This window comes from Urocitellus parryii, chromosome 6 (genome assembly GCF_045843805.1).
Source record: "Urocitellus parryii isolate mUroPar1 chromosome 6, mUroPar1.hap1, whole genome shotgun sequence".
In the NCBI taxonomy this organism is placed as follows: Eukaryota; Metazoa; Chordata; class Mammalia; order Rodentia; family Sciuridae; genus Urocitellus; species Urocitellus parryii.
The window spans coordinates 151,166,253-151,193,037 of record NC_135536.1 but is presented as its reverse complement, the minus strand read 5'-3'; the positions used below and the strand labels follow the sequence as shown (position 1 = coordinate 151,193,037).

The following is a 26,785-nucleotide window of genomic DNA, read 5'->3' as shown; positions in this document are numbered from 1 at the left end:
CTGCATTGGGGATCTAAGAGACTGCCTGACTACAGGAGACACCTGAGAAACTGTTCAGGGCTAGCTGAACAGTTTATTAGCCCTCAGCTGATTTAGAACCAGTTATGAGAGAAAATAGAATTCATTTTTACTAGTGTCTTAATTCTTGAAGTTAAGAAAGCAAAACTCTCTACCAGAAGTTTGGAAAATGTTCCAGAAAGAAAAAAATGACTAGAAAAGTTATGATTTGAAAATTATTCTATTAGATTTTATTATTGGCTAATAGCTATCTTTACAGGTGATAACAGATTTATAATACATTCTATTAGTAATTCTCTTATTAAGCTTCAAGGCCAAGATAATCTTGTACTAGGTTTTATTTTATTGCATTGCATTGTAATGGTCTTTGCTACATTTCTCACCTATACTGCCTAAGATTCTAGGTACTGTCTGTATTCTTAAATTATTTCCACACATGTATTTGTAGCTTAACAGTCAAGTATATATTTTTATCCCATGGTGCAAAGTTATGCATGAATGTACATTTCAATAATTTTTTAAAGTGTAAACAAATTTGAATCAGCTTAAATGTCCATTGATGATGGTTAAATAAATGCTCAGATATATGATTGCCATATGCAGTCACTAAAAAGAATTGGAAGGGTCTAAGTATACTGATGTAGAGATATCCATGTTATATTGGAGAAGAATAAATACTGTATGACATTTCCAAGTCCTCAATAACTTATGTGAAACACTTGTGTTTAAATGTACGTTGAAATCCAGAATCTTGCACTCTAGGAACATTATCCAATGTTTTCTCTTTTTTGATTAGATAATTCACACTCCCAATGTTGACAGTGATGAGCAACATATTTAAAACATTTGCTTAAGGACATTTTGTAGCCCAAAAATGATGAGGAATTACTGAACCAGGATCCAGGAACATGAACCCATTGTTTGGAGTCACTTTTTTTTCCTGGGTACATTTGTAGATTCCAGAAGGAAAAGTTGACAGAGCAAGCCACATTTCCAATATCTAGTTCTGAGTTGAGTTAATTTGGGGGACACATTTGATAAAATCTTTCATGAGTCCTGCAAGATTGAGCCATGGTGACTGGCTCAATACCCTGCCTGTATTGGTTTTTCCTCCTTCCCTTTTCCATACCTCTTTCACCACCACAACCAACACCCATGCCTCCCACCCCAGTTTCCTCACACTTGTTCCTGGAATCACATTCTTAAGTAAATAACCTGCCTTCAAGCCTTTATGTTATGTTCTGCTTTCAGGACAATCCAGGCTAAGGCAGCGAGATAGAGAAAACACTAGGTAAGAAGTTCCAGTTTATGGGAATTTAGGGGCCTCAAAAAAGAAGAAAGAATCGACAAAAATAATAGTCAAAGAGATAATGGTTAAGATATTTTCAAAACTGAATTAAATAGACATCAAGCTACAGGCCCAAGAAGTCCAGATACCAAGCAGGATAAATAAAAACAAGTCAACAAAAAAAAAAATAAAACCCGAGAAAAAGACAAAGAGAAATATGAAGATCAGACAAAAGTGGCATATTACCTTTAAATGATAATCATTTTATTAGCTGGCTTCTTAACAAATAAGGGAGAATAGATATCAATGAAATGACAGAAAATAATTTCCAGGCCAGAGTTACACCCAGATAGACATAAACTAAATGATTTTTTTTTTTTTTTTTTTTGGCCAACAGAGATGCATTAAAGGAAACTATAAAGGGTGCTTTCAGGAAGAAACAGATGGAAACTTAGATATATGGAAAGGAGAGAAATGGACCAAAATGATAAATATATGGATGAATCTAAATATATAGTCTGTAGAAAAACAATGATGTATAAAACAGTTATGCCTTATAGAATTAAATCTAGGGGAAATTAAAATATATGGTTTATAAATTCAGAGAGAGTTATGTTCTTAGACATCTGCATTGACTGGAAAGAGGGTAAAGCTACCAATTAATATGAGTTTTAATATGTCAAGGATGCAACATATAAGCTAGGGTATTGATTAAAAGAATAGTCAGAATTTATAATTTCAAGCTAATCAAGAGAGGGCAGGAAATAATGATAATAAATATCACTCCAAAGGAAGGAAAAATGTAAAACTGAATAGGCAAAACAGAAAGCACTGAGTTAGATGGTATATTTGAACCCAAATATATATTATATTAAATGTAAATGAACTAAGTATATCATTTAAATAACAAAGATTGTCACATCAGTTATAATACCCAAAGTGCATGCTGGGGGTGTTGATCAATACTTATTATTTGCATGAATTCAATTATTATTAGCCCTGAATTCAATCCCTAGCACCATTAAAAAACAAAAGTGCAACTATATACTTCTTAAAAGAGACATATCAAAAATATAAGAATATAGAAATATCAAAATCAAATAGATGGAAAGTAATCCATGCAAACACCAACAAAAAGAAAGCAGATGTGGCTATACTAATATCAGACAAGATATATATTGTACTTTGGATGTAAACTGTTCCCCAAAGGCTCATATGTTAAAGGCTTTGTCCCCAACTAGTGGCACTATTGGGAGGTAGTAGAAACTTCAGGAGGTAGGGCTAGTTGGAGGAAGAAAGTCACAGGGGGTATGACCTTGAATCATTCATTGAAACCCCAGCCTCTTCTCTCTCCTTCTCTCACTACATTTCTCTCTCTCTCCTTCCTTGTTGCCATAAGGTGAATACTTTGTTCCACCATGTCCTTCTCAACATAGGCCCAGAATCAGTGGAGCCAAGTGACCATGGGTTGAAAATTTTGAAACTCTGAACCAAAATAAATATTCATCCTCAAAGTTGATTTTCTTAGGTATCTGGTCATGGTGACAGAAAGCTGACTAACAGAAAATTGGTACCAAGAAGTTTAGATATGCAGGCTAGAGAAGCCTCAGAATGAGAAGCAGAGCTTAATGGGCAATTCTGGTGGGGGTTCAAAAGAGCAGAATGCTGATAGGAAAACAGACAATAAAAACTCTGCTGCTGTGGTTTCAGATGGAAACTAGGACTCTCTTAGGAGTTTAAATAACAAAAATTGTCACATCAGCTATAACACCCAAAGTGCTGCTGGGGGTGTTGATCCATACTTATTTTCATATGGAAACTAGGACTGGATTAGAGACAATTTGCCTTACATTCTGACAAAGAACCTGTCTACATTTTGTCCATGCCCTGAGGTTTGTGTGAGGCAGCTTAAAGGTGATGGACTAATTAATCTGACAGGAAGTTTCAAAGCAACACAGTATTCAGGCAGTAGCATGGGTATTGCTGACTGCATTTAACCAGATTTACATTGAGATCAGGAGCAAAAACAGAGTAAATTTGAAAATTTGACCAGAAAAGGAGTGCTGTTAAAAATGGAGCCAAGAAGAATGTGGTTGCTGAAGAGATTAGCACCATTAAGAAGCCAAATACTTTATACAAAGAAAATAGGAAAGATGCCTTTCCCAGGCTGAGGGGTGTAAAAGTGTGAACCCTGCCCATCCTAGGCTAAGGGGTGTAAAAGTGTGAACTTGTTTGAAAGTCTTTGAGAAGAAAGTCCCTGGGTGCCTTGCTCCTATAGGCTCCAGCCTAGTAGGTTGTAACCCCAGGATCCAGAAAATTGGACACGTGATGCTCAACTGTAGTCCCAGCTGCTCAGGATGCTAAGGCAAGAGGAAATAAATTGGTGGTAGGCTGAGCATGAAGCAAACCTCAACCAATTTCAGAAGGGCTAAAATCATAGCAGTATGTTCTCTGATCATCATGTCATCAAGTGAATGAGCTAAGCACCAGTGGAAAAAAAATACCCACATGATTGTATGCTTTCTCTCATATGTGGACACTAGATATTAAAAAAAGGAAAAGAAACATGGAGGAATCTCATAAACATTGAAAGGAGATATGTAGAGTAGAGGAAAGAGAGGTGGAGAGGGAAAGGGAAAATACTGGGGAATGATATTGGCCAAATTATATCGTTATATTGTGTGCTTGTATGAATATGTACCAACAGATCCTACCATTGTGTACAACTATAATGTACCAGTAAAAAAAAAAATAAGTAAAAAAAGCAAAGAAAAAAACACCCAGGTGTTTTGTAATTTTAATGATATCTTTCTATTCAGTCCCTAGGAAATAAGATCATAATACCAAATCCAGAACTTTACTTCTTCCTGCAAGGTCAGGGTACCTTTTGACCAAACCCTGCCACAGGATAGCTGGGGGAGACTGGATGCCCATCATCTGCTTTGCAGCAATTTCTTTGGAGTAGCAAAGAGTATTACATAAATAACAGGTAAAGACAGAAAAGGAATCTTGGAAGCTGGAGTAAGAGGGAACCTTGCCCAGAAACCCCAGAGCAACTCTGTTAATTATTTCTGTGGTTACCAAGGGAGCATTGTCACAAGCCCCAGAAGATAACTGTCAGCAATTGGGCAAGTAGCCTCATCATTTTTCAGTGTCTTCATCTGTAGTTTTAGGGGGGCAGCTTATCTCCAGAACTCTGTCAGTATATATCTGGCAGGATAGTCTAGAACCCACCCTCCACTCCCATTTTTTCCCCAGGACACTGTGAAGTAGGAAAGTTGTCTCGCTTTGGGTAGCTATAACAAAATACCATAGTCTGGGTAACTTAAAAAAGATTTATTTGTCAGTTCTAGAGGCTGGAAGTTTAAAACCAGGCACTGGCAGATTTGACATCTGGTAAGAACCTATTTCCTGGCTTACAACTGGCTGTTGTCTTATATTCTCACATGGCAGAAAACAGAGGAAGCAGGCTTTTTGGTGTCTCTATTAGGGCACTAATCCCATGCAAAGGCTCAACTCCTAATACCATCACTTGGGAGGTTAGAGTTTCAACAAACGAAGTTCAGGGGGCAGGGAAAACAAACATTTGGAGCATAGAAAAACTCATTTCTTCCTCACTTTGATAGGATGGTTACAAGTGGTGACTGGGCGTGGTGGCATTTGCCTGTAATCCTAGAAATTCCAGAGACTCAGGCAGGAGGATTGCAAGTTCAAGGCCAGCCTCAGCAATTTAGCCAGACCCTGTCTGAAAAGGGCCTAGGGATGTAACTCAGTTTTAGAGCACCCTGGGTTGAATCCCCAGTGCCAAAAAATAATAATAATAAATAAATAAACCAACCGGTGGGGTCTGAGCTGTAGCTCAGCAGTAGAGCACATGCTTATCATGCATGAGGCCCTGTGTTCAATCTCAGACACCAAAAACAAAAAAGCAAAAGACAACAACAACAAAACCCAACTGGTATTTACAGCTCAGAAATTATGTTTGTTTGGTTTAATCCTGTTATACAGCAGAATTCCCAAATAAAGTGAAGTGAAAAAATTCTATAAGAGTAGAGATTATTAAATCTCAATTTGGCACACCTTCTACCAAATAAAAAACAAATCATCTTCAGGCAAGTACTCTCTTGATCTATATTTAAACTTCTTCTTTCCCCATCCAAGATAAGCATTTCAGTCTGGCATGATGGCAAATGCCTGTAATCACAGCAACTCTGGAGGTTGATGCAGGAGGATTATGAATTCTAGTCTAGCCTCAAACTTGGTGAGACCCTGTCTCAAAAAGACAAACAAACAAAAAAAGAGTTGGGAATATAGCTCAGTGGTATAGTGCCCTTGAGTTCAATTTCCAGTGCTGAAAAAAAAAAAAAAAGAAGAAGAAGAAAAGATAACCAATTCATAGAGTTCAACAGTTAAGATGCCTTAAAAAAAATACAGAGATGTCAGTATCTTTCAAAAGGCCCCCAGGAAGGGGCCATACATGTTGAAAACAGGTATCAAGGGCACAGGCTGTGGGGTCAGATGTGCTATGTTGTGGTTTGGATCTGGAATGTCCCCCAAACACTTATGTGTTGAAAGCATGGTCCCCAATGCAGCAAGCAAGTTTCAGAGGTGAGATCGTAGGCAATGATTGATTGGATCGTGGAGGCTCTGACCTCACCAGTGGATTAATCCATTTGATCAGTGGATTGATCCACTAGATGACTTCCCGAAACAGTGGAGCACTTCTCTCTGCCACGTCCTCCACCGTGTAGTTTCTGCCTTGGAGCCAGTCAACAATGGACTGAATCCTCCGAAACCATGAACCAAAATAAATCTTTCCTCCTCTAAGTTGTGCTTGTAGGGTATTTTGGTCACAGCAGTGCAAAGCTGAATAACACATACTACATCCAAATCCAGCTCTTGGCAGGAAGTGGGGAGAAGAATGTCCACCTGAGGTAGAGGCAACATAAGGGTGAGACAGGGTCATGGGCTCCACAACCTATCACAGGGCCTCCCTTGCACACTGTGCTCAATAAATTTAAAAGTTTCTGTCACTTTCCTGATGTGGGGTATTATGAGGGCGGGTGACGCAGCACAAGCAGATCAGCTCTCAGAGAACTCCCACACCTTAGGCTAACCTCTACTTGTCCCACAGCCAAATCTCCCCCTTCCAACAGGGGAAATGAGGGGAAATTCATGGAACCTTTTCTTTACCATAAAATCAGATGCTGTGCATGAAACGGGGATGAATGCACACCTAACGTCATCTCATAATTTATCTTTAGATAAAATGTGGCAGTCAAATCATGAAATGTTGAACTGTTAGCCATGATTGTTTGTTATATTTTATTTAAAATTTAACAGGGACATACTTCCTTTAGGAACCAGTCATGCCAAAAAGCTGAATTTCCCTTTAAGCACGGCAACTTTTGCTTTAGCTAGTTCAAGTGGAAATTATCTTAGAAGGCACACACTGCTCCTTCCTAAATCTGTGATTTGCCTCCCTGGCTTGTGGCCATTACAAAAGTCATCTAGCATGCTGGCCTGAGGGGCACTTATTGTTCAGACTGACAGTCTTTGAAACCCAGTCTGATGTTCCTTTCTGTTTCTCCACTTCTTAGGTGCCCCATCTCTGCCATCACTGTAGCTGCCTAATCTCTCTGCATCTCAGTGTCACAAATATTGGTGCTTGTCAGGACATTTCAGTGATGACAGAAAACCAAAAACAAGAAGGGAAGTCTGAGGGCAGGGTGAGTCCCAGCATTTTGATGGGGCCTGAGCTTATCCCGCAGGCTCCATTCCCCATGTGGCCTTTTCTCCAATAGGCCCTATCTTTGGTGTCCACATCCTGCCTTATCCATCAGGGAGTGGGCAGTAGTCCCTTTACCCATGGTGTCCTTATGTTCCTCAGTGGCCCCAATAGTATCACATGGCCAGGCCTGAACCTGTCACTTAGGCCAGGGACTATGATACTAGAAATTATCATCACAAACCCATCCTTGCAGTCAGAGTGGGGTCACTGAGAGTGGAGTGAGGATGGCTCCCCACAGAAAATCAGGGACACTCTATCAGAATAGCCACATGAGGCCCTGCCGGGGGAAGGGTGTGTGGCTACACAACTCAAGAGCAAATCCTACTATTAGTTCCCACAGGATCCAAAGGTGCAAAAACATGTCTTTTCCCAGTGAGTTGCTCTTCCATGCATTCAGAGTCTGCCTCACATGGGCACCCAGGCGTCCTCCCAGCATCCCGGCACCCCATCTCTGTGCTCATCCAAACTCAGTGGCTCAAGAAAACATCCCCTGGGAATAGTCACTCCAGCTCTGACTTATGAGGCAGCAGGTGTCCAGGCTTTGCAGGAGATAGCTCAGTTGTGTTCTGATAAAAATCCTGCTCCTGCATTTGCGGCAGGATACAGAAATCCTCCCGTGCCACACCTAGAGTGGGGCTACCCTAGATGTGGGCTATCCTGCTCATGTTCGCCTTCTGGCTACCCAGGATCTTGCTTCCTTCCTCACTTCTATTACCCTCCACACCAGCACCACACACTATACCTTTGTGTGGTGATGGGAATGTTTGTCTCCCTGTTGTCCCCGTGGACATGTTGCAGCTACTAAACATTTGAAATGAGGGTTACAATAACTGAGGGACTAGATTTTTATTAGATTTCATTTAATTTATAACTAAATAGCCACAAACAGCTAGTGTGTTGGAAAGCACAGTAATTCAAAGCCAAGTAAATCTGTCAAAAACAAAGATAGGTAAGCTGTTAGTGTATATTTACTCCCTATAAGAAAACAGACTGTTCGTTTGTTTTTACACTCCTGGGGATCAAACTCAGAGCTTCACATATGCTAGGCAAGCATTCTACCACTGAGCTATACCCCAGCTGAGATATATTTTTAAGTGTTATCTTTTGAGTGAATAGGGCCCTAGGGGTACATTCAGCAACAAAGACTAGCCTTAACCAAAAACATCACCATAATGAGAGAATGGACAAAATAAAGCTTTATTTGAACACCTCTGCAGATCATCCTGAGAGTTTATATCAGCAACATAGAAACATAAGCCATTTCATAAACAGTGTCATAACTATGGCTCACCAAGTCCAGTGCGTGGCTCTTTGTTGCTAATGGTAAAAGAAGCACCATTATTCAAAGTGTGCGTGCTATGGCCGCTGCCATATCCTGGGATCATAGTATACTCGCCTGATCACTAAGAAGCTAGCACAGTAAGGGTCCATAGAAGGTGTTCAGTACCCCAGCACTCCCTGAACACCTACACAGCTACAAGGCACTATAGGGCAGATAGGACAGCCTTTCCCTGCCCTTGAGGACCCTGCTCCCTGATGACCTGCACCTGTGAACAGACCCACACATGTTTCGTATACTGTCCATGAAATAAGCACTCAGTGGCCTCATGATTTACATCATTTTGTTAATGTTCGGAGGACTTAAGGCACATTGAAAAAGAGAGAGACTTGATTAGAAGCTCCAAGTCTCATCATTGGACCACAGTAGTTATTGGTGCAACCACAGAAAGAAGGGCAGAAAGAGTCAGGCAGCACTAGTGCTATAACAAGTCACCTGAGTTTTCACTGGCTTCTCTGAATGGCTGTACATATTTGGAGCATGTTCACCTCCTATCAAGAGGCATCTGGAGGGGAAGAAAACCTTTCCAGATCATATCTTGGAGAAAAATGCCCACAGGAGTAGCTTCAGAAATAAAGGTGAGCATGTTCACCCTATTGCTTAGGAGTTAATTCTATTTATAACACAAACCAAGTGCTGGAGAAATAGACACCAGGAAATGGACATCAAATTACAAGCTGGCAAGTTCTTAGGATAGCTATGCAAATATGTGAATCAGATTTCCAAAGACACTAAAAAACAAAAAGAGCATCCTCTGATTGTCCCCATGTTTCTCACCAGTGGAGGCAAAAAGGGAGATTTTCATAACTGTTACAATGAGCGTATATAAGGAAATCGTCACAGTACTCTTGAGTGCTTGAACATTATTCTCCCCAAATATAAAAGTATAAAAAATAAATTTTCTGCCTTTTGTATCTAAGAACATCAGCAGAAAACAATGATTGTTTCCAGCTCTTAAGTCCGGAGAGCTGGCTCCTCTACTGGGCTTCTCACCTCCCTGTACTGTCTCAAAGGGACACAGATGTGGATGACAATGATTTTAATTCTTGGAAACCAAAGCCAGGATAAGTGTAACAAGTGCTTCCCCCTTCTGACAGTACCTCTTCACGGGTTATATAACTCTGGGGTTCCCCCAGAAGAAAGAAAGAGTCTTCAGCCCCACTTCACACTCTGGGCGGTACATGTGGGCTTGGTACTCGGACAGGAGTTAGCCACCTCAGGGTGACATTTGAGGAGAACGTGTAGAGCTGAGGTGCCGATCCTAGTCCGAGTGTCCAGGTAGAAGTGTGCCTTCTCACTTGGCAGCAGCCTGCTTGTCTTTGTATTTCTGGAAGGTGCTCAGAATCTCAGTGATGACACTAGGGTCCTCCAGAGTGGTGGTGTCCCCCAAGTCCTGGGTTCCACCAGTGATGATCTTCCTCAGGAGCCGCCGCATGACTTTCCCAGATCGAGTTTTAGGAAGACGCTTTACCACCTGGTAAGGACAGCAGAAGCATCAGAATCGGGTCTATCTGGCTATACTGAGATCAGGACTCTGCTTGGGGGAATGATACTCCTCACTGGGGACTCGAAGTGGCTCACTGATATATGGGCCCACATCCAAGAAGGATGGGGTTCATAGTCTCTGGCTTTCTCTTCCTACAACCTGGATCTAATGCTGGACTTGACCCAAAGGACAGCATCAACCATGGGGGAGCTTCGCTGAAGGCCACACCAGTCCAGGTCAGCTGAGTAATCACCTCTGTCCTAACAGCTATACCATGTGAGGCTCCCCAGGGAGCAGCAGATCCAAGCACAGGTACCTTATCTCCATCCCCAGACAGAGACTGAGTGGGTCTGTTTTACACAAGAGGTGAGAATCGTTTAACAGAAAAAATTTTGTCTTGAAGTCTGAAAATTTTAACATTTAGCATTTTCAAACAGCTATGTCCACCAATGCAAATGCCAATACATTAAGAGCCGTGTTTGGGATCTCCCCCACCTCCCTTTGGTGCTGGGGAGTGAACCCAGGGCTTCATAAATGTGACATCTTTTAACAACTTTAGCAATTCTGCCTTTGGAAACATTTCACTTCACCTAAAAACTCGAGTCACTAAGCCAGTATTGTGAATAATACCAAATGAAGCTAGGCCCCTTCTGCTCCAGAGGACAATCAGCAACTCAGGAATCGTAGTAGGGAAAAAGTTAATGAAGAAAGGAATGAGAAAAGCTAAAGGGATGAAAAGGTGGCCTGGTTCTGCCCCCTAGATCTTTCAGATGAGTGATCTCCCTCACTGGCACCTGGAGATGTGTTCAGAAAAACGACACAGGGCTGGAAAATTCTGGTATTTTCCACATGTCTCTTTATCTAATATCTCTTATTTGGCTGGGGTGTGGCTCAGTGGTAGAACACTTGCCTAGTCTGCACAAGGCCCTAAATTCAATATTGTTTTGGTCTGGATCACAAACATCCCCTGAAGGCCATGTGTTGAAGACTTAGCCCCAAGCCTGTGGTGCTATTGGGAGAGGGTAGAACCTTTAAGAGGTGGGACCCAGTAGAAGGAACTCAGGTCACTGGTAATGTGACCTAGAAGGAGATTTCAGAACCCTGGCCCCCCCCTCTCTCTCTCTCTGCTTCCCAGTTGCCATGACATGAGCAGCTTGGCCCCACCATGTGCTCCCTGCCCATGATGTACTATGCCACTACAGGCCCAACCAACCATGGATGGAAATCTCCGAAACTGTGAACCAAAATAAACCTTTCATCCTTCTAAGTTGATTATCTCAGGTATTTTGTCACAGAAAAGGAAAGCTAACACAGATACCCAGATACTAGAAATATTATTTTATTTTTTGCAGAAAATAAAACAATATTTCTAGTATTCTTTACTACCTAGTACTGCACCTGTAACCAGCCTCCAAATGCCAAAGTACAAGAACATCTAATCTTGCCCAGAACTCTCCTAAACAGATAAGTGCCATTAGCTTTGGATGCTACAGATCCTCCCTGTCTCTTGTCATTCTCATCTATCATCCAGGGAAAATACTACTAATGTCAGTTTTAACTGTAAAAAAGAAATACACTCACAAAAGCATCACTATTTGATCATTTGGGGAAGTAGGCTTAAAATGAGCAGTGCCGTCCACTCACCAGAATCTGATCAGGCACGGCGTATTTGGCAATCTTGGTGGCCACCATAGACTTGAGTTCACTCACCACCGTGTCCGCGTCACCCACATCCTCTTTCAACACAATGAAAGCAAATGCAGCTGGAAGGAAAGCAAAGGTTTGAGGGTGTTGGACCCTACAAGATACCTCACAAAGCAGAATGTTTTGTATAACCGACCATAAATCCAAAAGATCTTTAAACCCTATGTTGGTGACACTATGGCAGCTGGTTTCCTTGCAGCCCTAAAGATGTCTGACCGTTGCATGGCAAAGTGGTAGTGATTACTTGATCACAAGCACCCTGGAAGGGCATTCATGTGGTTGACAGTTTGGCACGACATATACTGTCATGTGAATTAGCTACTGTTGGCTCAGCTGTGCGAGAACCCGTGATGTGGGCTGAGGGACACAGACAAGGTTGGTGGGCACCAGCCTCATGAGTATGTAGCCAATATAATACAGCAGCCTTGCCACAGTGGCTGTTTATTTTACATTAAATTAAATTATAAACGCATTCCTCAAATGCATGAGCCACATTTTGAGTGCTAATCGATACCACATGTGACAGGGGCTGCTCTGCTGGACAGAGCAGATATAGATATGGAACAGTTCCATCATGACAAGAAACTCTGCTGGGCAGCCCTGGCCAACCCATATCTTAGTGCAAATACGAGGTTTTGCTTCTCAGTATCCTAGCAAGTTACAGAAAGGATGTACAATGGATTCCACTATCACACAAGGATCTAATCCTATTGTTCTCCACATGAACAGTCACTTCTCCAGCACCATTTGTGATACCCTGTCCCTTCCCACTGACTTGTAACATCCTTTCTCTCATACATTAAGTTTCTATATACATATGTGTAGCTCTTTTTATGGTTCATTTGCCTGTTAATTCCTGCACTAATTCCCCTCATCTTAATTCATTCTTCTGCCAGCACATATCTCACCTAATACTCTATGTAGTTTCCTCATGGACCATGTTTATTTTTGTTCTCTCCCCTCTGCTGATGGTTCCCTAAATGTTAACACTCTATTTTATCCCTGCTGTGTCCCCAGCTCTGATACCATGCACTGAACACAACAGATGCTTAATAAATGCTTGTTAAATCCAGCAGTAAATGATTATTTCCCAAACAAACTACAATCTGCAGGCAAGTACAGCTCTTGCCTATGCAAATCACCTGGCAAACTCCTATTCATCCCTCAAGACCCAGTTCAGCCCCTTTGTACTCTGTGATACTTTTCCTGACTCTGCCCATAAAACTAGTTATGGTACTTGCTGTGTAAAGTTTGTTGTCAGTCCTACTACCCCCATCCATGAGGTTGTGAGATCTTTACTGGAAAGAACCCCATTTTTGTCATCCTATTAGTTGATATGGGATTGGAAGTGGGCCTGGACTATTGAGTTCTTAAAGAGATGAAGGAGGAAACCACATGGAAGGAAGAAACAGTTAAGAGTTAGAAGGAAATGGATAAGGCCCAGGATATCAGAGGTCAGAGGCATGAGACCCTGGTCAGAGGCTCAAAGGTTCTGAGTCTTAATTAAACTAGTCTTAATTAAACTAAACTTAATTAAACTGGGGCTCCCCTCACTCAGACCAAGTGCAAAATAGAGGGTGTGTTGATGGATACATAACAGCATTGACAATCAGCTTTGGGGGCTAACCAAGAACTTAATGGGTTACTCATAGATTACAGATAAAGAGATGTTTAAATTTGTTAGAAACCAAGAAAATGCGTATCATTACACCCATGAAATGTACATTTTATCCCAACAGCCTGGCAGGTATTGAAAGGCCAGGGAATAAAGACTTGCTTAGAGCTGCTGATGGGTATGGAAAGAGCCCAAGAGCCCTGAGAGCACTGAGTCAGGTGCCCTGCAGCCAAGACTCTCTCCTCTGAAAGAGCCTCAGAGACATCTGCATCCTGGGCCATGCCACCCCAGGAGAGGACAACCCCAGCATGATCTGCCAGACCTTAAGCTGCCCTGTGAAAGGTAGTGACTATCACAGACCCCTACATTTTGTTCCAAGTTTGCTTTCCAATGTACCTTCCCTGACTTTGCACTTATTTTCTGGGGTTTTTCCAGGGGCTGATGAACCCCCAGGACAGGGCAGAAGGTATCTGGGATCATCAGCCCCTTTCAGCAATACCTTTGTCCTCTCAGGGCCCCAGACCCTGAGAAGGAAGCACTGCTCAGCCATGGGACTCAGACACACTCAGCTCCCACAGCTTCCAGACTCCAGAAATGTACCAGTTCTGAGGATCTCCAGAGGTAAGGTCTAGACTCCTGCCAGTGTGAGGTCCCTTTAGAAGTTACCCAAGTCAAATGTGAAGAACTTTCCTATCTTCACTCTCTTCCCACCCTAATTATGTCCAGCCCACACCTCTGCTGGGCATTGCCACTCACAGCTCTCCCATTAACAATTCCAATCTCCTATTAACAATGCCACAGCAGCCTCATCAGCACATCATGGCAACTGAAAATGCTGTTTTTAAAGCATTTAAATAAATTTTAAATTCTACAATGGGTCAATTTGAAGAAAGTACTTGAAGGATTGAGTTGTAGCTCAGTGGTAGAGCATATGCTTAGCAGACATGAGGCCCTGGGTTCAGAGCCTGACACCAAAGCAAATAAAAATAAAGTAAAGTAGTTGGAGTAAATAGTGGAACAGTGGAACACAAATGTGGCAGGGAGGCATGTGATATTTGGGACAAGTTGTGACGCAGGATGTCCCTAAAAGAAGGAAGGTAAACACTCAATCCCAGGCTACTGGGTAGGGCAGAAGAGGTCTGCCTATCCAGCAGTGTCCTGGAATAGGATCAGCATATGTCTGGGTCACACTATACCAGGTCAGTGTGGCCACTGTTGACCTGGCTTTACAATACTCCAGCACTCCTGCCCTTCCCCAGACACAGCCACTTAGGAATCAGCAGGCTTTGGAACAAAGTGTGTCCTCAGTAGAGAATACCATTCCGATCACTCATTTTACCTCCCCCTGCATGTCAACATGCAATGGGAATCACGGGTCAGGTTTCTCCAGAGTCCCAGCACACTGCTCCTGCACTGTGACATACAGACATGGCAAAGGCAGAGCTGACACGAACATTGTGACCAAGCAGGTGAACAGGGGAGGACTAGTATGGCCGGACATTTTCTTATGAACTCTTTGTAACAGGGCTTGAACAGTGCCAGGAGGAAATTACTCAAGACCCAGCCAAGGGCCAAACAGGTCACAGCTTCTTGTGAAAGAGTGTCCTTAAAGGTCAGTGAAGCCTGGGTATTTCAGAATTCACCCTAGCCTAACACGCACAATGTCCAGATTCCTCAGCCAAAATCTCCACTTGAGAAGAAAAGCAACAGCTTCACCCATTAAAAAAAAAAAAAAAAAAAAAAAAAAAAAAAAAAAAAAAAAAAAAAAAAAAAACTTGTCCTGCCCTCCATGTCTACTCCTTTTTTTAAATTATTCTTTATTTATATATGACAGCGGAATGCAGTACAATTCTTATTACACATATAGAGCGCAATTTTTCATATCTCTGGTTGTATACAAAGTCTATTCACACCATTTGTGCCTTCATCCATGTACTCTGGATAATAATGTCCATCACACTCCACCATCATTTCTAACCCCATAGTGGGGTCAGGAGAGGGAGCATGGGAGGAATAGATAAACTCTAGATAGGGCAGAGGGGTGGGAGGGGAAGGGAGCAGGTCTACTCCTTTTATTAGGGTTCCTGTGATGGGCATGAGATCAGGAATCAAAGAGGAGTGTATCCTGCAGCCACTTACCTTCCCCTTTGATGTCATGGGGGTAGCCAATGACAGCAGTTTCCGGCACTGCAGGGTGGTCAGCCTGTGCACGACAGAGAAGAAAAGTGCAAAACATGGTGACCCCGGGGTGCAGAAGGTAACTCAGGTTGCACATTCCCATCCCAACTCAGAGGTCAAGAGAGGCATCACAGAGGTGCAGGGGCAAAGGAGAAGGTCCAGGCCAAGCTCACCATCGCATCCTCGATCTCCGCGGTCCCCAAGCGGTGGCCACTGATGTTGATGACGTCATCCATGCGCCCTGTGATCTGGTAATAGCCACCCTCAGTTCTGTGAGCCCCATCTCCTGTGAAGTAATAGCCTGTACCACAGCAGGGGGAACAGCACCAAGAACTTGAAACCAGAACCCACAGAACTTCCAGCTTCCATGAGAAACAGAGGGACCCATGTTCCAACCTCACTCTACAGACCCAAACTGAAGTCCAGTGCTTGGCTGAATTCCTGACCTCCTGGCCTTCCTGTCAACTCCTAATGCAGACACCTCTAAATAGCACCACTTGGCTGTGTTCTAGTGAAGGGGCAGGTGGCACTGAACAACAGAACATTGATCCTGTGAAGACTGCATAAGTCCAGGAAGCAGAACATAGACAAGTATTGCCTTCAAGAAGCTTCTCCCAAATGATGAGTCTCAGCTCCCTAAGCTTAAGATTTATTGAGAAAATTACTGGTTTCAAAAAGATAGGGAAGATGGTGTTCATATACACTTCTGATCCAATAACACAAAAGCAAACCAAGAAAAAAATAAAAGTAAACTGCACCTCAAATAGAGCATTAATCTACAGGATATATAAAGAATTCAAAAAAACTTAAGCCCCCAAAACAAGTAACCCAATCAATAAGTGGGCTAAGGAAATGAACAGATACTTTACAGAAGAAGAAATTTGGTTGGTCAACAAATATATAAAAAAAATTTTCAACATCTATAGCAATTAGAGAAATGCAAATCCAAACTACTCAAAGATTTCATCTCACTCCAGTCAGAATGGCAGCTATTATGAAGACAAACAACGATAAGTGTTGGCAAGGATGTGGGGGAAAAGGTACACTCATAAATTGCTGGTGGGACTGCAAATTAGTGTAACCATTATGGAAAGCAGTATGGAGATTTCTCAGAAAACTTGGAATAGAACCACTATTTGACCCAGCTATCCCATTCCTCGGTTTATACCCAAAGGATCTAAAATCAGCATACTATAGTGAGGCAGCCACATCAATGCTTATAGCAGTTCAACTCACAATAGCTAAACTATGGAACCAACCTAGGTGTCCTTCAACAGATGAATGGATAGAGAAAATGTGGTATACATACACAATGAAATATTACTCAGACTTAAAGAATAATGAAATGATGACATTTGCAGGTAAATGAATGGAGCTGGAGACTATCATACTAAGCGAAATAAGGCCAATCCCCAAAATCCAAAGGCTGAATGTTTTCTCTGATATGTAGATGCTAATCCACAGTGTGCAGGAGAGGGGGGGGGGTTGTTGGGAAGAATAGAGTCACTTTGGATTAGGCAGAGGGGAGTGAAGGGAGGGGAGGGGGATAGAGAGTAGAAAGGATAATAGAATGAGTCTGACATTAATACCCTATGTGCATGTATGACTACATGACCGGTGTAATTCTACATCATGTACAACCAGAAGAATGAGAACTTATACTCCATTTATGTATGATGTGTCAAAGTGCATTCTACTATCATGTATAACTAATTAGAATAATATTTTTTTTAAAAAAGTAAACTGCAAAAAACTCCCAGCCTTTATGACAGTTTTCCAAAATGGTTTCTTCATTCATCTTTCCTAATAGCTAACAGGATGCCCACTATGGGCCAGGTGCTGTGCTTACGGGATTCACACCCATGTCCACCAAGCCCCACACAGGCCCCTGAGGTGGGACTGACTTGCATGGTAGAGATAAGAAATGTCAGGGAGGTAAAGGGAGAGAAGGCTGGATTTAAATTCATGCCCCCAGAGGGCCTGTTCTTAACCACTGCATTGCAATGCACTCAACTGCTATTAACTTAAAACATTTCAGTAATCCATGGAAATACGATTCCATGAATCTATGGGATAGGCATGAGAGTCCCTTCTTCAGCACACTCACCTGGATATGCCTTGAAGTAGGAATCTATGAATCTCTGGTGGTCGCCATAGATAGTCCGAGCCATTCCTGGCCAGGCCTGGGAGATGCACAGGGCCCCAGAGACATCGCTGCCCTTTATGACATTTCCCTGCAGACCCAGGGAGACGTGTGTGAGAGAATGGGTAGACTGATAAGCAAGGAACTGAAAATCAGCTTGGCCTGAGGCAGAAAAATGACAAGCCAGGGTCCAAGTAGAACTGCCTCAAACTTTCCTCCAGAGGCACCTAAGGAAAGCCCTGGGCTCGCTCTATGCTGTGATGCCATCAAATGTCTCTCTGAGAAGGGACTGCATAAGGGCTGCATGGGGACTCTGGTCTGTGCTCTAGAGGCCAGACCCTGGGTGCACACCATGAGGGAAAGGAGAGTAGAACAGACAGGGGCAGCAGGAGGATGCCTGGTGATTGCAGTTAGGTGCGTGTGCAGAGGAACAACCTCCACAGGGCCCTCACACACCTTCTCATCCAGGAGAGCAGGGATGATGCCAAAAAAGGGCCTCATCGCCATGCCAGGGAGGATTTCTGCCCCTTCTTCTGAAGGCCGAGGTGCAATGCAGATGCCTCCTGTTTCTGCAAGGATAATGAGAAGAAAGGCCAGATTAGCTGGGGAGTCAGTGACAAGTGTGTCCAGACTATATCCTCAAAGGACATGTGACACCTCCTCTGTGCTCTGCCAAAGTGGGAGGTGGATGGGACCATGCTTTCTGGAGCACAAAAACTTTTTTTTTTTTTGTACCAGGGATTGAACTCAGGGCACTCAACCCCTGAGCCGCATCCCCAGCCCTTTTTTTGTATTTTATTTAGAGACAGGGTCTCACTGAGTTGCTTAGTGCCCTCCTGTTGCTGAGACTGGCTTTGAACTCATGATCCTCCTGCCTCAGCCTCCCTAGCCGCTAGAATTACAGGTATGTACCACCTCGCCTGGCTGGGGCAAACTAGGCTTGGGTTTGGAAGCAGAACCCTAATGCAGGGCTCAGTCCTGGAAACTCCACATTCTGCAGCTGGGGCAGAGGCCTCCCTCCGCTCAGGGACCCTTCTGTGTCAGCCCCTGTGTGAAATAGGAGAGGGCAGAGTCCACTCACTTACACAGTAAGATGGAGGAAAAGAACTGCTCTGGGTCAGTGCCCATTTGACCCAACAAATAAGAGAGGCCCATAAAGCCTGTCCTCGTGTCATCTCTCCCACTCGTCTCTATCTGCATGGAAATGCATCCCGAGACTGAGCTGTAAAAGAATCTCCATCTGTGACTTTCTGAATGAATAAGAACTGTGCTATTCAGAACATCTCACTTGCTGGCTACTTGAAGATGGAGACCTTGGAGAGTTGCGTTATTTTATCAGCAGTGACCTCTTGCCCAAACATCCCAGTATGTCAGACATCCCAGAGAGGCGGGGACAGATCAAAACAAAATGCCCACAGAAACACTTCCTTCTCCCACTAGAATTTAAACTTATGGTCTCTTGTAACACAGTGCCCTGTCCCCATCAGATGTACCAGTGTTCAGAAAAGGTCCCCTTGGGGCTGGGAGTGTAGCTCAGTGATAGAGTGCTTGCCTAGCATGTGAGACGCCCTGGGTTGGATTTCTAGCAACAAGGAAGGAAGAAAGGGTGGAAGGGGAGGGAGGGAAGAAAGAGAAGGGGAGAAAGAGAGGAAGGAAGGAAAGGAGGGAAGGGAGGCTGGAAGGCGGGAGGGAAGGAAATAGGAAAGAAGAAGGGAGAAGGAGAAGGAAAGGAAAGTGAGGCGAAGCAAGGCAGGAAGGGACCCCTAAAGAGAGACGTGAATACTGAGCACTTACTACATGCCAGGCCTGGGCCACATACCTGAGTTGTGTCGTCTCATTTCATCCTCACCCAGAGCCTGTGAGGGAGTACTCACTTTACAGGTGAGGAAACAGAGGCTCAGAATCATTACACACAATCTTAACAGCTGTAAAACAGCAGCTATGTGTCGAAGAGACTCATGCACGTGGTACTCATCACACTTCCTTCTGACAGCTCAAACCTTGGTCTCAGCCTCACCCACTAGACCCTCCAGAATCAAGGCTTATACTGAGACCAGCACCCCCAGACCATGTCTCCTTCTCCTCGGGAATATTCTCACCTGTCTGCCACCATGTGTCCACCAGCGTGCATCTGCTGTCCCCCACCACCGTGTAGAGCCACTCCCAAGCCTCATGGTTGATAGGTTCTCCCACTGAATCCACACATGAAAGAAAAAAAGAAATGAACAGATCTCAAATAAACCTGAAACTAAAAGGAAGAGATTGTCGAGGGGGAAACAGCTCTGTAATTTTTCTAAAGGACATCTGGGGAGACCTGAAAAGCTGTAAGTTATCATGTTTGTGGTCATCAGAGAAATATAAAGGATACCAAGGTGTTTTCACTATTAGGAGGTCAAAAAGCAAAAAGTCACCAAGAATGTGGGAGACACAAGTATCACATACCCTGTAGGAAAACAGTTTGGTACAGAATTTTGGTGGGGGGGAATTGAGACATATTTATTAATATTTAAGACTAACCATGCCTGATACAACTACTTTAGACAATCATTGAGCCAAATATTTTAAAGCTAAATATAGAGCTGGGGATGTAGCTTTCTAGAATACATGAAGGCCTGGGATCCATGCTGAGTAACAAAAAATAAAAATAATAAATATACATTTACCCTATCACCCCAAAATTTGACTCTTGACACACTACACAAAAATGAGTGTAGAGCTGGGTTGGTGGCATATGCTTGAAAGGCTGAGGCAGGAGGATCACAAGTTCAAAGCCAGCTTCAGCAAAAGTGAGGTGCTAAGCAACTCAGTGAGACCCTGTCTCTAAATAAAATACAAAATAGGGTTGGGGATGTGGCTCAGTGGTCAAGTGCCCCTGAGTTCAATCACCAGTACCCCACCCCCCCAAAAAAAAAGAGTGTAAATAGCCACCAAAAGTGGACACATACAATCATAGCATCTCTGTTCATAACAGAAACTATAAACTGCCCTCAAGAGTAGAATGAATAAAAAATTATGGTATATCCATCCAATGGGATACCACAGAGCTGTGAAAATAAACAAACCTCTATGACTCACACAGCTCTTTGCCTATTTATACAAAATCCAAAACACACAAATTAACCAGGAACACTGACCCACACCTATAAACCCAGTGACTGGGGAGACTAAGGTAGAAGGGTCGCAAGTTCAAGGCCAGTCTCAGCAATTTGGTGAGCCCCAATCTCAAAATAAAAATAAAAAGGGCTAGAAATACAGCTCAGTGGTAAAGCTCCCATGGGTTCAATCTCCAGTACAAAAGCCAAAAATCAAAACAAAACAAAAAAATCCCACAAAAATTAACCCACTATAAGAGAGGCCAAAGAGCAGTCATGGATAGGGGATACTATACAGAGCCTTCTGTATTCTATTCTATATTCTTCTATTTCTAGAGCTTGACTGGGGTGTTGGTCAGCAATTTAAGTCTGTAAGTAAACATTCCTCAAGCTAAGCCCTTGACATTTGTACATTTTACCATGTCTTATACCTCAATGGGAAGGAAAAAAAGAAGTGCCTCTACCTTAAGTGCCTGCCCTGATAAAATACCCACAAAGGGCTGGTATTCAGCCTAGGCTTACCAGTTTAGACCCACTGTTGCTAAAATAGTGAAATACTCTCCTGTTGGCTGCCTCCTGCTCAGAAGCACCCCCCGGCCCAGTCCAATGTCTATCCTGGAAAAACAGCCCATGTTACCGCTAAGCCCATCCTGATTCTGACAGCCCATTCAGGCAGACCTTCCCCTGCCACAAGGTAGGCCACTCACCTGACCCCAGTGTCCGCAGGGAGGAGCGGTCATACTTCTTCACCCAAGTGTCGCCATATTTCAGCAATAGCCGGACAGCTGTTGGGGCGCCATAGAACTGATTGATCTTTAACCTCTGCACTGTCTCCCAATACCGACCTACAAAAGAGCCCAAACCCACAGTCAATAGGAGAATCTATCAAACGCCATCTATTTTAAACACATCTGGAGACAAACCCAGTGTTACTGAGTGCTGGGTATAGGCAGACATCTACATGTAGTGTAGTCACAAAAAAAGAGACCCATACCTGTCCCTGATAGAAAGGGGTCCTAAAGGCAGCCTCCTCCCAGTACTCCCCAAATCCAAGGCAGCATGTTTGCCCCTGGTTTTGGATGACTACATCCACAATGTGTACCCCACATGAGCTAGACAGGACTTAGCTCAAAGGGATATCACTATGAATTTTCAAAAATGACATCAAACTTTGACATAGTCACAAATTAAAGGATCCCTAAAGGAGTTAGTGGTCTTACCCCTAGTAGCACAATCTCTGCTGTGTTTACACAAAGCCATGTACCCAGTATGCCTAGCATGCACACACCTGACCCCTCCTCCCACCAAAACCAAACTCACACCATTCCCTAAAACAATGCAAGTAAGACCAAACCTGCCATGACTCTCCATCCCTAGCATTGCCCCTATACCCTCTTCCTTGGTTGTATCCAGCCCCATTTGGCAGCTAAGAGGAACCAGGGGAGGTAAGAAAGGAGTCCATGCACTGTAGAATGCTTGGGGCAAGAGTCCACAGGCAGAGTTGCTATGGTTCTATTACATTAAAACAAATTATTTGGGGACAGTATGTTATGTGAGAGAAGATATCGCAGGCAGCAAGATGTGATCATGTTCTCAAAGTGATCTCAGTTTAACAAAGGTGGCTCCAGGCCACACATGGCCTTAAAGGATCTAGCAGAAGGGCTAGGAAGGACAGGATAGGAGGGCAGCTGGCCTGGGCTTCAAGGAAAGGATGGATCTGGTCAGGTGAGGTGGCCACAGAGGTAAGAGGGCCAGTGCTAAGGTATTGGCCCAAGGCAAGCAGCTTAAGTTAGACAGGAACACTGCAGTGAGTGGTTTTGAGATGAAGTAACTTCTGGCTCATAATCAGACTCCTTCATATTGAGCATCTAATCTTCCTGAAGACACTCTGCTAGGTGCCAGTCCACTCAGCAGTGCTCAAGGCCAAGCTTCTCCAGTGTCCACTTGTCAACCACAGTGTTGTCTTGACAACCACAAGAACCACCCCTTTCCAGACCTCAGCCTATGCCCTAATGCAGGCCTTTTCCCTTCCCTACCACCAGTACCGGGACCCAAACAGGATCTTCAGTTCTTACCAGCATCAGGGTAAACAGGAGTGCTCTCAAAAAGGACACTGGTGGCTCCATTGCAGAGGGGCCCATACACCACGTAGCTGTGTCCTGTGATCCAGCCAATGTCAGCCACACAGCCAAAGACATCGCCTGGCTGGTAGTCAAACACAAGCTGTGAAAGCAAAAGGGAGACCATTAGGAGCTTGTCCTTCCACCCCACCACATGCCCACACAACGTGTGCATTGGTCTGTAACTGAGATGCAGTCACCATGGCCACCAGTGGCAGGATGACAGAGTGCATTATGGAGGCTTCATATAGTGCACAGAAGGGGAAATACAAAACTGCAGGTATAAGAAACAGTAGGTGTGAGCCTGTGGGAACTGTCTGGGAGAGCTGGCAATGTCACTCTTCTAGAAATAAGTGTACACTCAGAGGCAAAACTTTACTACCTAGTTGTCTGTTTAATTATATTATAGTAATTTTTTTATTGTTGGTAGTTCAAAACATTACATCTATTTTGATATATTTCACAGTTTGATTCAAAAGGGTTATGAACTCCCATTTTTACCCCGTATACAGATTGCTGAATCACATCAGTTACATCAATTACATTTCCATTGATTTACATATTGCCATTCTAGTGTCTGATGAATTCTGCTCTCTATCCTATTCTCTACTATCCCCTCTCCCCTCTCCTCCCCTCCCCTCTTCTCTCTCAACCCCCTTTACTGTAAAACACTTCTTCCACTTGTATTATTCTTTCCTTACCCCTCACTTCCTCTTGTATGTAATTTTGTATAACCCTGAGGATCACCATCCCTTTCCATGCAATTTCCCTTCTCTCTCCCTTTCCCCTCCCCCCTCTAGTTGTCTGTTTAAGATATGGGCACCTGGACTGAGGACATAGCTCGCGCACACACACGCGCGCGCATACACACACACACACACACACACACACACACACACACACGGGCACCTTTCTGTATTACTTTATGCTGCAATTTTTAAAATCCCTTAAAAGCTGCAAAACACAAAAGGCAAAAAGACCCAAAACTTCATTGAGTATCATTAGCTTCTAAGAGCTCGAGGAGAGATATTTGTATTTCCTTCATTCTGGCTGAGTGTCCAACCAGAGCCTAATCCTGTTTCGGGATCCAACTGCCCATCTGTAGGAAACACAGAGAACAGAGGGACACCAGGGACAAATGCCCAAGTGCTACAACAAAGCTTAAGAAAATGAAAGGGATAGAGGGGAACCCATCCCTTTCATTTAAAAAGACATCAAAAATATTGTGACAGGGGCCAGGCCGAGCACAGTGGCACACACCTTTGATTACATTGACCTGGGAGGATGAGGCAGGGGGATCCCAAGTTCAAGGCCCCCTCAGCAAACTTAGTGAGAATCTGCCTCAAAATAGAAAATAAAAAGAATTGAAAATGTATCTCAGTAATAGAGCACCCCTGGGTTCAATCCCCAGTATCCAAAAAAATAATAATAATAATAACAGGCAAGAGTAGGCTCTAATGTCCAGGGAAGAACTTGTGGATAGGACAAAACTATAAAAAGAAAAACACAGAACAGTGATTATTTGGAATATAGAGAGGGGACTATGGTCATAAAGGGGAGGTTGGTAACATTCCATTTCTTGACCAAAGCGGCATTTGCCTTATAACTCGTTAATTTGATTTGAATAGTTTTTTTTTATTTTATCTATGTTCTAAAAAGATGTTTTTAAAACTCTGGTCAAGTTGGCCCCCAGGTCCTGCTCCTGAAGACTGCTGGTCAGTTTCTCCAGGGTTTGCAGATAGCTCAGTGGAGTTTACAAGTGGCCAGGTAAAGCTATTTTTCCAAACTAGGGAGCTATTTTTCCAGGCTCCACAAGAAAGAATGCATTTTCATTCTGTGGCCCTCATCACAAAATGTTCAAAAGTCAAAAAGAATCATTAATACAACTTGAACCCAAATTGCCAAGTCTGTCATGAGACTGCAGAATTCTCCCCCTATAGTGCATGGAGGGAGATCAGTCTCTAAGGGCCCAGCAGCCAGGCAGAACCCCAAACCCCACTATACACCCCAGACATCACTCGCACCTCCAAAACACTCCAGAGTCAACCATTCTAAACCAGGCGAGCAGCACACCTGTAATCCCAGCAACTCAGGAAGCTGAGACAGGAAGATACCAAGTTCAAGGCCAGCCTCAGCAATTTAGTGCCGTAAGCAACTTAGCAAGACCCTATCTCAAAATAAAAAACGAGTATGTAGATCAGTAGTAAATACCCCCAGTTCATCTCCAATATCAAAAAAGAAAGGAAAAAAATCACAAAAACCAAAAACCCTTTTCCCTAAGAGCCTTAATTCTATAGTATAAGCATACATGCATGTGTACACACACAAACACATGTGCACATATACACAGGCAAGCATATGCACATATACATGTACCCACACACATCTATATGCATGCAAATATGCACTTACACACACACACACACTTGTGCAAGAGCCCACATACTAACATCCCAGTGATTATGATGAGGGCACCAACAACATATTGTGCCAATGGCTTGACACACCTAGTCACCTGAGCACAGTTACCTGAGCTACAGGACAGCCCCAGATGTGAGGACTCTTAACCCCACCTTTCAGCAAAGGACACACAGACTTGGATTAACACAAGCTAATCCAGCCACTGCAGGGCATACCTGGGACCACATCTGGTTGGTAGTTCACAGTTACCTAAACAATCTTTTTCCTATGTGTTGCTACCACTGAGCAGAGAAAGTTGCATAGTTGCCTACTTTCTTCTGGATGCCTAGGTCTCCCTGAATCCCAAGTCCTGAGCACTGGCATGGGCAGTCCCTAAATATCAAATGGATGAGGAGAAACACACTTCTCTTTCCATTATTTTTCATATTTAGTCTTATCTATAGAAGCCTAAAAGTCTCTATTCCTAACACTTCAAAAAAACCTCCACATATTGAAAAGTCATTCAAAAGATATCCCCCATGCCTATAACCCCACTTTTTTTGCTCATGTAAACAGTGTCTGGGGAACACTTTGAAAACACAAATAGGTGGGGCATGGTGGCTATAATCCCAGTAACTAGGGAGGCTGAGACAAGAGGATCACAAGTTCAAGGCTAGGCTGGGCAATTTATCAAGAACCTCAGTAACTATGCCAGATCCTAAGGCAAAATTTAAAAAATAAAAATAAAATAGTTGAATATGTTGCTCAGTGATAGAGTGTCCTTGGTTTCAATTTCTAGTACAGAAAGTAAGAAAGAAAACACAAATAACAAAGAATCTCACCACATTTGCAGCTTCCCTAATGTATGTTTTATATAAATTGATAGAAACAGATCCACTTTGACTTTCCTGGCATTGGGTCTCAGTGATTATGTGTTCCAAAACATTTTTACTTACACAATCTGCCAATCTTTGTAACATCCCTACTAGGAATTGAGGAGGAGTCGGGTTTCAGAGGAGCAAACTGAGGTCAAGAAAGGTCCAGGGACTCAGACAAAGTCAGCCAGCAGCTAGAGGTACATATGTTAATATATATTCATGTTCAGCATGACATACGATCTGCTCAGCTGGTTCTGTACCACATCTGTCTTTCTGCCTCACTGTCAATGTGCTGGGCATAGGTTCTGTGCTCTAGCACTTCCTTCTCTTTCCCTCTGTAATTCCCTCTGGGAAACCTCCTCACTTCACTTTCATCTCCAGGAGGCACTTCCCCAAGAGACCCAGCCTGCCCAGTCAGAATTTTCCATCTTACCCTTACTGCTACCCATAGTGACCACGTCAGAATTAACTCTGGACCCCAATCCAGCCGAGATTTTTCTGAGACTGTTGAGGCTTTCTCTGGCTCCTGGGTCAGCCTGGCTGGGAAACTCACCTTCAATACAAGATTGCCAAGGCAGGGAAAGATGCCACCAGCCAGGTCAGCCTCCAAGCTCTGCTTATATGGGCCTAGACTTCCAGGTCATCTGAGCCAGTCAGTTCCCTTCACCACTGCCACCAGCAAGAGTTAAGTTGGCTTTTTACAACACAGTTGAGTCCACAGATGGTAGCTCAA

At 43.3% G+C, this 26,785-nt stretch overlaps 1 protein-coding gene across 1 annotated transcript in view; it reads right to left on the bottom strand.

Annotated features, from left to right (window-relative positions):
- Window positions 1–8,275: 8,275 nt before the first annotated feature.
- Window positions 8,276–26,785, bottom strand: part of Acss1 (acyl-CoA synthetase short chain family member 1) — a 60,965-nt gene continuing 42,455 nt past the window's right edge. The window contains exons 6-14 of the mRNA XM_026393024.2: window positions 22,730–22,877; window positions 21,362–21,499; window positions 19,662–19,754; window positions 18,019–18,131; window positions 17,527–17,653; window positions 15,593–15,720; window positions 15,381–15,444; window positions 11,567–11,685; window positions 8,276–9,910 (exon numbers count right to left, since the gene is read on the bottom strand). Coding sequence (XP_026248809.2) covers window positions 9,731–9,910; window positions 11,567–11,685; window positions 15,381–15,444; window positions 15,593–15,720; window positions 17,527–17,653; window positions 18,019–18,131; window positions 19,662–19,754; window positions 21,362–21,499; window positions 22,730–22,877 — 1,110 coding nt within the window. The 3' untranslated portion in view covers window positions 8,276–9,730. The remainder of the gene's footprint in view (window positions 9,911–11,566; window positions 11,686–15,380; window positions 15,445–15,592; window positions 15,721–17,526; window positions 17,654–18,018; window positions 18,132–19,661; window positions 19,755–21,361; window positions 21,500–22,729; window positions 22,878–26,785) is intronic.